The sequence below is a fragment of the Aquarana catesbeiana genome, linkage group LG05 (assembly GCF_042186555.1).
Source record: "Aquarana catesbeiana isolate 2022-GZ linkage group LG05, ASM4218655v1, whole genome shotgun sequence".
Taxonomy (NCBI): Eukaryota; Metazoa; Chordata; class Amphibia; order Anura; family Ranidae; genus Aquarana; species Aquarana catesbeiana.
In genome coordinates, this window is record NC_133328.1 from 148,145,548 (window position 1) to 148,157,807 (window position 12,260).

At 41.0% G+C, this 12,260-nt stretch overlaps 1 protein-coding gene across 3 annotated transcripts in view; it reads right to left on the reverse strand.

The window, feature by feature from the left end:
- The window catches only part of NEK10 (NIMA related kinase 10), a 515,946-nt gene that overhangs the window by 370,996 nt on the left and 132,690 nt on the right, over positions 1–12,260 (reverse strand). For all 3 annotated transcript variants that reach the window (XR_012244412.1, XR_012244413.1, XM_073630267.1), the window contains exons 13-15: positions 9,603–9,742; positions 6,004–6,065; positions 2,539–2,622 (exon numbers count right to left, since the gene is read on the reverse strand). Coding sequence is in view for 1 of the 3 variants with exons in the window: in XM_073630267.1 (XP_073486368.1) it covers positions 2,539–2,622; positions 6,004–6,065; positions 9,603–9,742 (286 nt within the window). In the remaining 2 variants the exon portion in view is untranslated. The remainder of the gene's footprint in view (positions 1–2,538; positions 2,623–6,003; positions 6,066–9,602; positions 9,743–12,260) is intronic.

Sequence of the window (12,260 nt, forward strand, 5' to 3'; positions counted from 1 at the left end):
TGTGTGGCGGCAACCAGGTAAGGAGTACAAAGCCTACAGTCAAGCATGGTGGTGGGAGTGTCATGGTCTGGGGCTGCATTTGTGCTGCCGACACTGGGGAGCTACAGTTCATTGAGGGAACCATGAATGTCAACATGTACTGTGACATTCTGAAGCAGAGCATGATCCCCTCCCTTTGGAGACTGGGCTGCAGGGCAGTATTCCAACATGATAGCAACCCAAACACACCTCCAAGACAGCCACTGCCTTGCAAATAAAGCTGAGGGTAAAGGTAATGGACTGGCCAAGCATGTCTCCAGACCTAAACCCTATTGAGCATCTGTGGGACATCCTCAAACAGAAGGTGGAGGAGCGCAATGTCTCTAACATCCACCAGCTTTGTGATGTCATCATGGAGGAGTGGAAGAGGACTCCGATGGCAACGTGTGAAGCTCTGGTGAACTCCATGCCCAAGAGGGCTAAGGCAGTGCTGGGAAATAATGGTGGCCACACAAAATATTGACACTTTGGGCCCAATTTAGACATTTTCACTTAGGGGTGTACTCACTTTTGTTGCCAGCGGTTTAGACATTAATGGCTGTGTGTTATTTTGAGGGAACAACAAAATTACACTGTTATACAAGCTGTACACTCACTACTTTTTATTGTAGCAAAGTGTCATTTTTTTCAGTGTTGTCACATGAAAAGATATACTAAAAAATTTACAAAAATGTGAGGGGTGTACTCACTTTTGTGAGATACTGTATATAAAAAACAAGAAAAAGGAGAAGAATTTTGGGACTTTAAATGAGGTAGCAGGGGGGCGTTCAAGTCCCCTCCTCCATCCCAGTTCAATAATGAGATTAAAAAAGAGAGCAAGAGGCGGGAATTTGCATGAGGCACACGGACGCAAATGAATGAATTAGATAAAAGAGCTTTAATAGATTCAAATAGTCATATATTAACATATATAATGATAATGCATATTGCTATTTATCAATTATTGTATATTTCACTAGAACCTAATTTTGCACAGTAGTATACATTCCAACAAGGAAATATTTACAAATACATAGAAAATTTGATCCATATAATACACATATAGTGCTTGGTGCCTATACAGAGTTAGTGACACACTGAAGTGTTGCCTAATGTGGATAAAAGAAAAAGGAAAAGAAAGTAGATCTAGATGGAACATCCATACATTGTTAATAATTATATATACATAGCAGTAGTTGAGAGCTCTACGCATTTCGGGACCTTCTAGCCCCTCATCAGGAACAAAACCGTAGTAATTACCTAAGAATGGAGAGGACAGCCATATTAAAATAGCTTAAGCAAACAAGTGGGCAAATGTAAAATATGAAAAACCCACACATATACACATTTGGCCCACAGACTTACGTGTACATCTGCTCAATGTTGGTGCAGCCATGAGAGTCACAGACCAGCTAATAGTGCCACACCCCGGAGCTGAGGGGGCGCTATGAGGCGGACGCAGCCAACACAAGCAACACTCCGAGTGGGTCAGACTATATGAGGTGACAAACGTGTGAACAAAAAATAGCTCCAAATTAGAGACCTCTGTGAAAAAATGTGGAAAAAAACAAGCGTGTAAGTGAACTGCAAATGTGTGTGTGGAAAATGTTGAACAACATGGACAAGTATGTGTATAGGAATGAGGGGAATATTGAGGAAAGCAGAGAGACAAAGTCAAGTGTAAGAGGGGTGATAACAGAAGGTGGGAGGTAAAGGGTGAGTAGGTAGGAGGAAGGTGAAGGAAATAATTACCTGGCTCAAATTGAGTGGGGGTAAAGAAAACGGGGAGCATGTGGTTCCTTGATATTGAATGATGTGAGCAAATCTATGTGTGAGACCTAGCAGCGGGGGAGGCCTATGAAGGGAGCGCAGCCACGGCCCATCCCCCAACGTCACGTCCCAGCAGCCAATGGGGGGCACGGGAGGCGCCAACAAGCTAGCGGCCAGACCACCCAAGCCTACCAGCAAGGAGTGCCATCCCGAGCCCCCAATGCGCTGGAGAAGGTATATCAACCTGCGGGCAAATGGTGCGCCAGAAGATGCCGCACGTGCTGGCATGGGAAGCGTGATGTCGACGCGCAGTGGCGGTGCCCCCGCCCACCCTACGTCAGAGTCTGGTGGAGGGGAGGCCCCCAGTGCGCATCGCAGCTCCGGAGCATAACAGAAAAAAGCACGGCCGCATGACAAACTCCGGCTGAGGCCACCAGTGCGCACTTGTTGAATCAAATTATTGGGAATATGGGAATACAAACATCCAACCAATGGTGTGTATATACATTTCACATTTGCCCACTTGTTTGCTCAAGCTATTTTAATATGGCTGTCCTCTCCATTCTTAGGTATTTACTACGGTTTTTCTCCTGATGAGGGGCTAGAAGGTCCCGAAACGTGTAGAGCTCACAACTACCAATATGTATATACAATTAACAACGATGTATGGACGTTCCATCTAGATCTACTTTCCTTTCCCGTATATAAAAAACAATTTACACATTCCCTTTAAGCACGTTTTGTTATTACCTGTAACAAAATAGACTTGCTTCTAATACATTCATTTTGTCTGCTTGGTAAAATCAGCATACCAATAATGTAAACACCATTTTCCTGCAAAAAAGGAACACATTATGTAATGTAGATATGTTATTCCCTAAAATGAGGCAAAGGTATTTTGACACTGGTAGACAGTGTCATGTTTTGTGTGTTTGTGGGTGGGGTCTGATAAGGAATAATACTTATTAAATAGAACTTGACTGCTGTTAGCAGAGGCTTCTATGACTGCCATTTTGCCTCCAGACAGATTTCTAAAAAAGCTGTAAAAATTGTTAAAAATTGACAGAAGAGTTTTTGGTAGAAAAGACTTTGCATGTCCCTGCTACCAAAAAAAAAAAAAATTTCTTTTCTCATAGCAATTTTCTAAAAATTGTACACTGAGAGTGATGCATGTGCAGTTCAGTGTGAACTCCCTGCATTTGTAAGATGCTGAGAGTGCGAGAGTGAAGACAGGTGCTAGGGTGATATAACTGCCATGCAAAGCAGTAACATCATCAATGGCTGCCCCATGGCCAAAGAAAGAAGACAGTTGGCCAGAATAAGACCAAGAGAAGATAGCAACAACACCTTGCATCACTGGAGGAGGCTTGCCTATGGTGTAAGTCTTCCATAATATGAATACTTACAAACTATGGCAAATGCTCCAGGGATTGCAGCTTTATTTAGACTTAAAAACCATTCTGGGTAAAGCAACAAGCTCATTTGACAAGCCACCCCACTTACTTAATTTAAACAAGCTTTGATCTCTTGCTCATCTGAGGGATCTAACGATACTGACCTTGGCCTGTACCCTGACCTCTCTTCTGTCTGCTGTCTGCCTGATCTGATCGTTTGTTACTGACCTGGCTGATCTGACCATGCAGCCCTTTAGAGAGCCGATTCCCTTTGTAGGCACTGTGGAAGCCTATGTTGAACCTTACCCAGGGTTAATGACCTTCTGTCCTCCCCTATGTGACAGGGTTCAGGCCTAGGGATTAGCTGGTTCCCCACATCTGGAAGCACTGGGTATATCCAAGGGTTCGATTAAACAAACAAAGAAGGAAGGAAGTACAAAAAAGTAAAGCTGGCAATACAAAATGTTAGAATTTTGCCCAGAGTTCCAGTTTCTACTCATCCTGCTCCTGCCAGCCCTGCTTTTCCTGCACCCGAGGCTCCGGGGCCAATACAACTTTTGTTGATGTGTCCTTCCCTGCCATCTGAAGAAAACGCCTTCGCTGCCGACAGAACAATCTCTGCATGCACTGGGGGGAGGCTGGTTACTATGTATGCGCATGACCTGCAAAATTGTGTAAATGTCTGTCTATTTGTCCTGTTAACCAGCCACTCTTGTCTTCCAGTGCAACTCATCTAGCTCTCCTAATTTCATTTCAGAGCAATTCCAGTCACCGCAATTATTGACTCTGGGGCTTGTAGTTGCTTTATTGATTTGGCCTTAGCAGGACAACAGCGCATCCTGCTACAGCCAAAGTCCAGAGGACTTTCACTGTACCTGCCAGATGGTTCTTACATCAGATCAGGACTTGTAACTCAGGAGACACCACCATTACCCGTTGTCACCCCCACTAACAGGGCTGGTGCTAGCAATCGGAAGGTCAGGCGGTTGCCTAGGGCACCGGTGGGGGGGGGGGGGGCAAAATCCGGATGCCCAGCCACTCGCTGGGGATTCCGATTTTTAATATACCTGATACCAGATTTGTGGGGGGGGGGTCCATTTACTACCCTAGCGTGTCCATTTACTACCCTAGCCTGTCAATATATTACCCTAGCCTGTCCATATACCTGCAGACTATGGCTGGGATGAGGAAGCGAGAAGTTGCTGCCACTATTTGTCAAAAATCTCCACCCCGCCACCCTCCACCATATACATGGACAGGGCAAAGGGGGTGGAGTCGGGGTGAAGCCAATTGGGGGGGCAAAATTAGGTTTCTTCTAGGGTGTCAAAAATCCTTGTACCAGCCCTGCCCAATAATCACAAAGAACTGTTAAGTCTGGATGCTATTTCTTCTCTACTGTTTCCTGTCATCCTGGGGCTACCATGGCTGCAGGCACATAATCCCCACACCAACTGAATTTCCGGAGGAATTAAGTTCCAATCGATTTACTGCCGAGAACATTGTGTGTTTGAACCCCCTGCTCCACGCGTAACCCTGGGGTTTGCATGGACCCTCACAGCGAAGCATGCCAGATGGTGCCTGAGCCATACCATGAATATCTGGACGTACTCAGTAAACGGGGGCTGACACCCCTGGAAGCCTTGAAGGAATATGTCAATGAGAACCAAAAGAAAGGCTTCATTCATCCCTCCACTTCTACAGCAGGGGCAGGAATCTTCTTTGTGGAGAAGAAAGATCATGCCATTCTGCCATGCATGGACTACCCTGAGTTTAATAAGCTTATTGTGGAAAACTGTTTTCCTCTTCCCCTTACACCTGAACTCTTTTAGCGGCTTGTGGTGAGTGGGTCTAATGAGAGTGGTTTCATAATTATCTATCAGAATTATCTATCAGGTGTGCACCTGCAGGGCACTAATGAGGAAATCTGCTGGGCCTGCATTCCTTTAGACGTGTTACTACAGGGAGTATCCCGCCAAAAATTAAATTTTTGCTGCAGGGAATGCCTGAAATCTGACTTGTATCATAGGCAGACTTCTGGGAAAATTGGGGAGCCAAACACACAAGCAGGGAATGATGTTTCTGGGGGTGGTCAGTACATAATCTGTGTACAGAACAGCCCGAGGTAGCCATATTGCAATGCATTCTCAGAAACTTACAGAAGCTGCAGATTGAAAAGGAAAGGTAATCTTTAATAACACTCAATTACAATATGACTTGTGTTGCAATTGTATACGCTATATTACTTTTTCTTTTTTGCTATTTTTTTTCCTCATGAAAGTGGAGCTACCCTTTAAGTATCAGCACTCTGTGCTGTTAGTATAGAGATAAAGTTAATTGTAAATGCCTTTGCTCAGAATTATACATTCAAATATTAGAATTTTCTTTGCAAATGTAGGTGACATTCAGCAACAAGAAAATCTATGAAGCCCAAAAAAATACATTACTTAAGTAACTGTAAAATCTGCAGACTCCATGATAGTTAGTGATCTAATTTATCACCCTCAGCCTTCAATTTCACAGATACAGAACACAGGAAGACCCTCCTCCCACAGTTCTGACCTCAGACAAAATTCATTAGCAGCTGGGAAAAATACACAAGAGGTTTTATTTTTGGGGGGCTTTTTGTCAGGAATTGCCTTATATAGCAAGAAAATAAGACTGTTCAGCATTTTTATTTCTTCTAACTTAAAACCCATATTAGTAGGCAGAAACGTAAAATAGATTAATTGAATATACTGTTCATGCACAACCATAAGTGTTACATTTATAGCTGTGTAATGGATGAACACACACATAGATTGAGCAAAAAATGTTACTCTACCTGAACTACTTGGTGAGCATTGGTGTCATTGAGCACAAGTTCAGTAAGTGCTGCACAGCAGGCTAGAATGAGACAAGAGGCTCAGTCAGTACATTTATATTCAGCTAAGGTACGATATGACTGGCCTTTTCTAAGAAGACAAGAACACATTACAAATTCAGCACTTTATCTATAAGAAACAATGAATTATAAAACCCTTAATCCCATCAACGTCTTAGCTATGTCAATAGGCCAGCATTAAATACTGCCATAAAATATATACTCAGCTATTAGCAGTAACTGGCAATATAAACATGACCTCCATCAAGAAAACAACTAAAATGGGAGAACATTACAAAACCTTTGTATTATATATAACACTTGCCATCTTTTCAAACTGATTAATACAAATATAGGCAGTTAGTAGCTTACATAAAAAAGCAGTACATTCACCAAGTGAATCTTTCACCTCCTTTATAAAATAAATTCGCTCAGAAGATACACCTGTATGATCACCGAGCTGCGCAATATTCATTAACATTTACCCATATATGCTCAACAATTAGAAATATGATTTACTATAGATAAATTGCAGCGTTTAAAGCAGAACAACATAAGGGCGGCTTTAACTCTCTACATTGCCACTCTGTTTTTATACTTGTGATCACTTTTATGTATAACGGTTTTTTAGCAATAAACAACCCTGATTTGCACTATGTGGAGGCATTCCCCTTTTTTTTCACATACTTCCTGGATATGAGAAAATCTTTGAGCCTTGGAACTGGTCCTTGCTTCTATCCTGGTGATTCAGCGGTGACATCTCGGCCTGCAGGTGTTCCATCAGTCCTTGGCTATCCGTACATCCGCCCATGGTGGCACACTGCTCGATTGACTCTATGCTGATGGCAGTAGAGTCCAACCGTTCCAGTAAGCGTATTCACATCTACTTACTGCTTTGATGACTTCTAAATTGGATACCTGGAATGTTGATGGAATCCCAATCCTGATTTCACTTTATTTTTTTTTTTCACAGACTTTTCTTCATTTTTTGATTATACCCCTCCAGTGGGGCATTCACATATGTTTGCAGAGAAATTCACTTTATATCACATATGGTGTTTATGTTGTTCTGCCTTAAGCGCTGCAATTTATCTATTTATTTGTTTATGTTTGTCACATTGTAGCAGCTTTTTTTTTTTTTTTTTTTCCTAAATTAGTTGAAGGTAGCGCATTAATCACTTTTTATCACTATGATTTACTATACTTGTCACCACATTTATAACTTAGCAAATGTGATGCTCTTTGCACATTCAGTGAAAAGGTTAAATAGTACGCAAATCCAATCACTAAAATTTCATAAAAGCTTTAGCCCTGGTTCACACTGGACCAATGTCACATGCGATTTGACATGTCAAATCAGCGGCAATTGCCGTCAGTGGCACCATCCTAATCAGTGCAACGCCACATCTGCGGCGCTGCACCGATTTCAAAAAGTAGTTTCTGTACTACTTTTTTTGATTTCAGGCTGCAATTTACACTGACATCTGTGCAGAAACCTTTTGCACAAACTGCAAATGGGGCTTCTTATGGCTTTCTTTCAACCATGGCTTTCTTCTTGCCACTCTTCCATAAAGGCCAGATTTGTGGCATGCATGAGTAATAGTTGTCCTGTGGATAGATTCTTCCACCTGAGCTTTGGATCTCTGCAGCTCCTCCAGACTTACCATGGGCCTCTTGGCTGCTTCTCCGATTAATGCTCTCCTTGCCAGGCCTGTCAGTTTAAGTGGATGACCATGTCTTGGTAGGTTTGCAGTTGTGCCATATTCTTTCCATTTTCAGATGATGGATTGAACAGTGCTCCATGAGATGTTCAAAGCTTGGGATATTTTTTATAACCTAACCCTGCTTTAAACTTCTCCACAACTTTATCCCTGACCTGTCTGGTGTGTTCCTTGGCCTTCATGATGCTATTTGTTTACTAAGGTTCTCTAACAAACTCCTGAGGGCTTCACAGAATAGCTGTATTTATACTGAGATTAGACTACACACAGGTAGCCTTCTATTTACTAATTAGGTGACTTCTGAAGGCAATTGGTTCCACTAGATTTAGTTAGGGGTGTCAGAGTAAAGGGGGCTGAATACAAATGCACACCACACTTTTCAGATATTTATTTGTATACAATCTTGAAAACCATTTATCATGTTCCTTCCACTTCACAATTATGTGCCACTTGGACTAACACCTAAAATCCCAACAAAATACATTTACGTTTTTGGTAGTAACATGACAAAATATGGAAAATTTCCACGGGTATGAATACTTTTTCAAGGCACTATAAGTACTGCTTAATTCTATTATCATCAGCAATATGCCTTGTTCAACCAGGTTTCAAGAAGAGCAGTGTGCAAGCATTTTTGAAACTTAAGTAACTTTAGCAACAGCTTTTAAAGAAACAGTTACAGTGTGGGAACATTTTACACAAATCTTAATGAGATAGATGATTTTCACTTTAACACAAGCCAGGCTTCACCAGGCTTTTCACAAGCTTCAAGTAGTGCTTCTATTACTTTTTAAACTGACAGTCCAATCTTCTTTTAAGATTTGTATGTGAGCGGAATAATACTTTAAGGGTTAATTTACAGCTGTGTCAGTGGAACATTTTTCATACAGCATATTTTTCACTACAACATATTGTTCCATTGATAACGCAGCTGTTGAATTTAAGTATAAACTATTAATTTGGTGGTACATGGTTACCCAATGTCTGGTAACTTTACACCCACAATGTCTGACAGATGCTTCCAAGATTGCCAAATACCAGGTAACCTTTTATATATCTGGTGGGATTGGCCCAAAATCAAATGATTCTAGACTGGTATATAGCAGATGGTGTAATGACTAAATGGTCATATGCAAAAGCATACAAAAGACACCCAAAGAAGCTCTGCTGAACTTAAAACCATCTGAATGTACTAATAGGCAATTTCTTCTCATAAAGTTTCAATATTTATAGTAACACATACTAGACACTCCCACCCCATGCAGCTCTAGAGTGGTTTGCGTCAGAGAGGATGCATAAAGACGTTTAATTATTTCTTACTATGTTGATAATGATGAGTAATAGTTAGAGCTTTGTCACAAAATACTTGGGCCTCTTGGCCTTGTGTCCGCTACATTTGCACAAATACTTGTTACACGCTCGGGTTGATTTACTAGGAGTACAACATCTGGTGCAGCTGTGCATGGTAGTCAATCAGCTTGTTCAATTAAGCTTTGACAAAAAAACTTGAAGCATATTGGTTTCTATGCACAGCTTCACCAGATGTTGCCCTCTCTGGTTTTATTAAATCAACCCCATGTGTTAAATTTTGTTTAACTGCATTGCTACCATAGACATTATAGTAAGCATCTTCACACATGGATACTGTAGTCTACTATAAAATGTACTGTAATGATGCTGTTACCTTGATATGTTACATTCAATAAAAAATTATTGACAAGAAAAACATTTATTCTATAAAAAAATTATGTAAGTAAAAAAACTTTATATTTGTTAAAAAAAGACAAGTTGGCTATTTTTCACTGCACGCACAAACCTATGTATGCCAAGTTATTATACCTGCTTGGAGTGAAAGAGTATTTTCTTGTATTTCCCTTGGGCTCAGATCCTCAGATAAATAAAGATGCTGGATTCGGCCTGCAGCATTCGCACTTGACAAGCTCCCAATGGAAGAGCGATCAGAAACTAGATACTGTTCCCTGGAAGAATTTAAAATGATATAGTACAAATGACTTGCTGCCAAGCATAAGACTTCACTGAGATTTCTTCATAAATAACTATGAATGATATCTCAGTGCATGCAACTCTATAGAAAGTATAATATTTACCCAAATAGAAAGGCCAGTAAAGATAGATAGATAGATAGATAGATAGATAGATAGATAGATAGATAGATAGATAGATAGATAGATAGATAGATAGATAGTACTGCAGTCAGTAGAGAAGTAACTGATTGCGTTTGTCTGGTTAGGGTTGCTAGCTGGATGTTTGATTTCTCCCACCTGCTTCTGGAAGAAGCTTCTAGAATGTGGGGCAGGGACAGTCAAATGACCAGTATGCATATTTATCATGACCCAACTAATCTTTGAAAGGGGGCATCCAAAAGGTGGCTGGGAGGTGATAAATAATTGGGAGGTGTTTCCAGGGTGTTCTTTCCTCTCCAGGGAGGGTTCCAGTTCTCCTGGGGCTGCTACTGAGGGTCTGGAGAAGATTACTAATGGATTTTCGATGGAGGGCACTGTCCTGAAGTCCTGGTCTGGAGAGAGATCTTTTGTCTCCCTCACTGAGGATGTACCTGAGGAAAACTAGGTGGCAGACAGCTCTTGGGATAGTATGAGTAAGACCTGCTGTTGGGACTTTAGTGTTTGCCTGCTGTAATAAGAATTCCTGCTGAAAATTGGACCTTCTATTAATTGCTACTATCGTTTTGGATTATCCTGAAACACCTGAACCACTTTCCTTTTTCAATTTATTCAGCAATACATTCTAAAAAGAGTCCGCCTAGATTGAGCCTGCATTGTTGATGTGCATGGAACTGTGCTTGTGATTGGCAGCCTCTATACTTTTGCATAAGCAATATTTCAAGCTGAATTTGCTTGGACTATAGCACTATTTGCCCCTGCATGAAGAGGACGGAGGCTGTATCTTCTCCACCTACTATCCCATCTCCTGTGTCTGCCCAAACTCCAACCCCCGGTGTGCACTGCATGGCAATGTTGTGCTTGTGAAAGGGGTTGTGTGGGCATTCGGGTGGCATATTTCAAACAGAATCCACCAAAAAGAATAAAAATCTGGCTGAGACTCAAACTACCACCCTATATTCCATACTTTAGCCTCACTGTATTTGTCTTACATATATATATATATATATATATATATGCAAGTGCACATGTCAAAGCCAAATGATGTCAATATGGATATAAACATTTTCTATCATTACATATAATAAACAACGTGGGGGAGATTTACTAATACTGAGGCACACAGAATCTGGATAGTGCAAAATATGGTGCAGCTGTGCATGGTAACCAATCAGTTTCTAATTTCAGTTTGTTCAGTTAGAGTTCATTCACACAGGGACGACTTGTCAGGCGACCTAGTCGCCTGACAAGTCGCCTCCCGTTCTGTGCTATGGAACCGTTCTAAGGGGAGCGACGCAAGTCGCTCCGACTTAGAAAAAGGTTCCTGTACGACTTCGGGGGCAACTTGGGGCGACTTGCATAGACTTCTATACAGAAGTCGCCTTGCAAGTCGCCCGGGCAGTCGTTTGCAGGTCGCCTCGCTGAGGCGACCTACAAGTCGTGTTGCCCCTGTGTGAATGGGGTCTTAAGCTTTGACAATAAAACCTTGATGCTGATTGGTTACTATGTACAACTGCACCAGATTCTGTGTGCACCAGTTAATACCTCCCCCCCTATATCACACAAAATGAATGTAATAGTGTCATAATTAAAATTCTTGGCCAAGGAAAAATAAAATAAAACAATCTAAAAACAAGGCTGCTCCCTCCTTCCCTGTATCCTTTATCTTGATCCTTTTTTATATGGATGACTGTCTTCCAAGCATGAATGTTTATTTTTCATCTGTCAATAACCTTTCTGGCCAATCCCAAAAATTATATTTAAACTTGGAATAACTATCATCCACTTTGTATACTGGAATCCTAGGTTCTGGAAGCCACCATGTGTTTTAAATATTTCATTTATTTCGTATCTTGTATATACTGGCAATATAAGTGTATAAACACCATAAAAGGTTATCTGTTGAGCTGCAAACCATTGTGCTGGGGGTCTGAATACGGTACATAGTGTTCAGAGAGTTTAGTGTACAAAATCACGGAGAAACAAAAGTAACATCATCCTGCCACATTTTTTTTCTCTTCTAATGAACACCTCCAAAGCTTTATCATGAAAACAACAGGACATCAGTTGTTGTTTGAACACACTCCTTTAAATTGCACATACTATATAGAAAGGCACAGGAGTGTTACCACCACATTCTGTATACATTCTTATCAGCTTTTTTTGCCAATATACAAAAGTATACATTATGAAAGTATAATTTTTGGGATTGACCTGAAAGGTGATTGATGGATGAAGAAGAAACAGTCATGCTTAGAAGACATTTATCTATATATAGAAAAAAAGAGCAGGATAAATGATACAGGGAGGAGGAGTTGTCTTATTTTTTTACTGTTATATTTTATTTCTCCTTGGC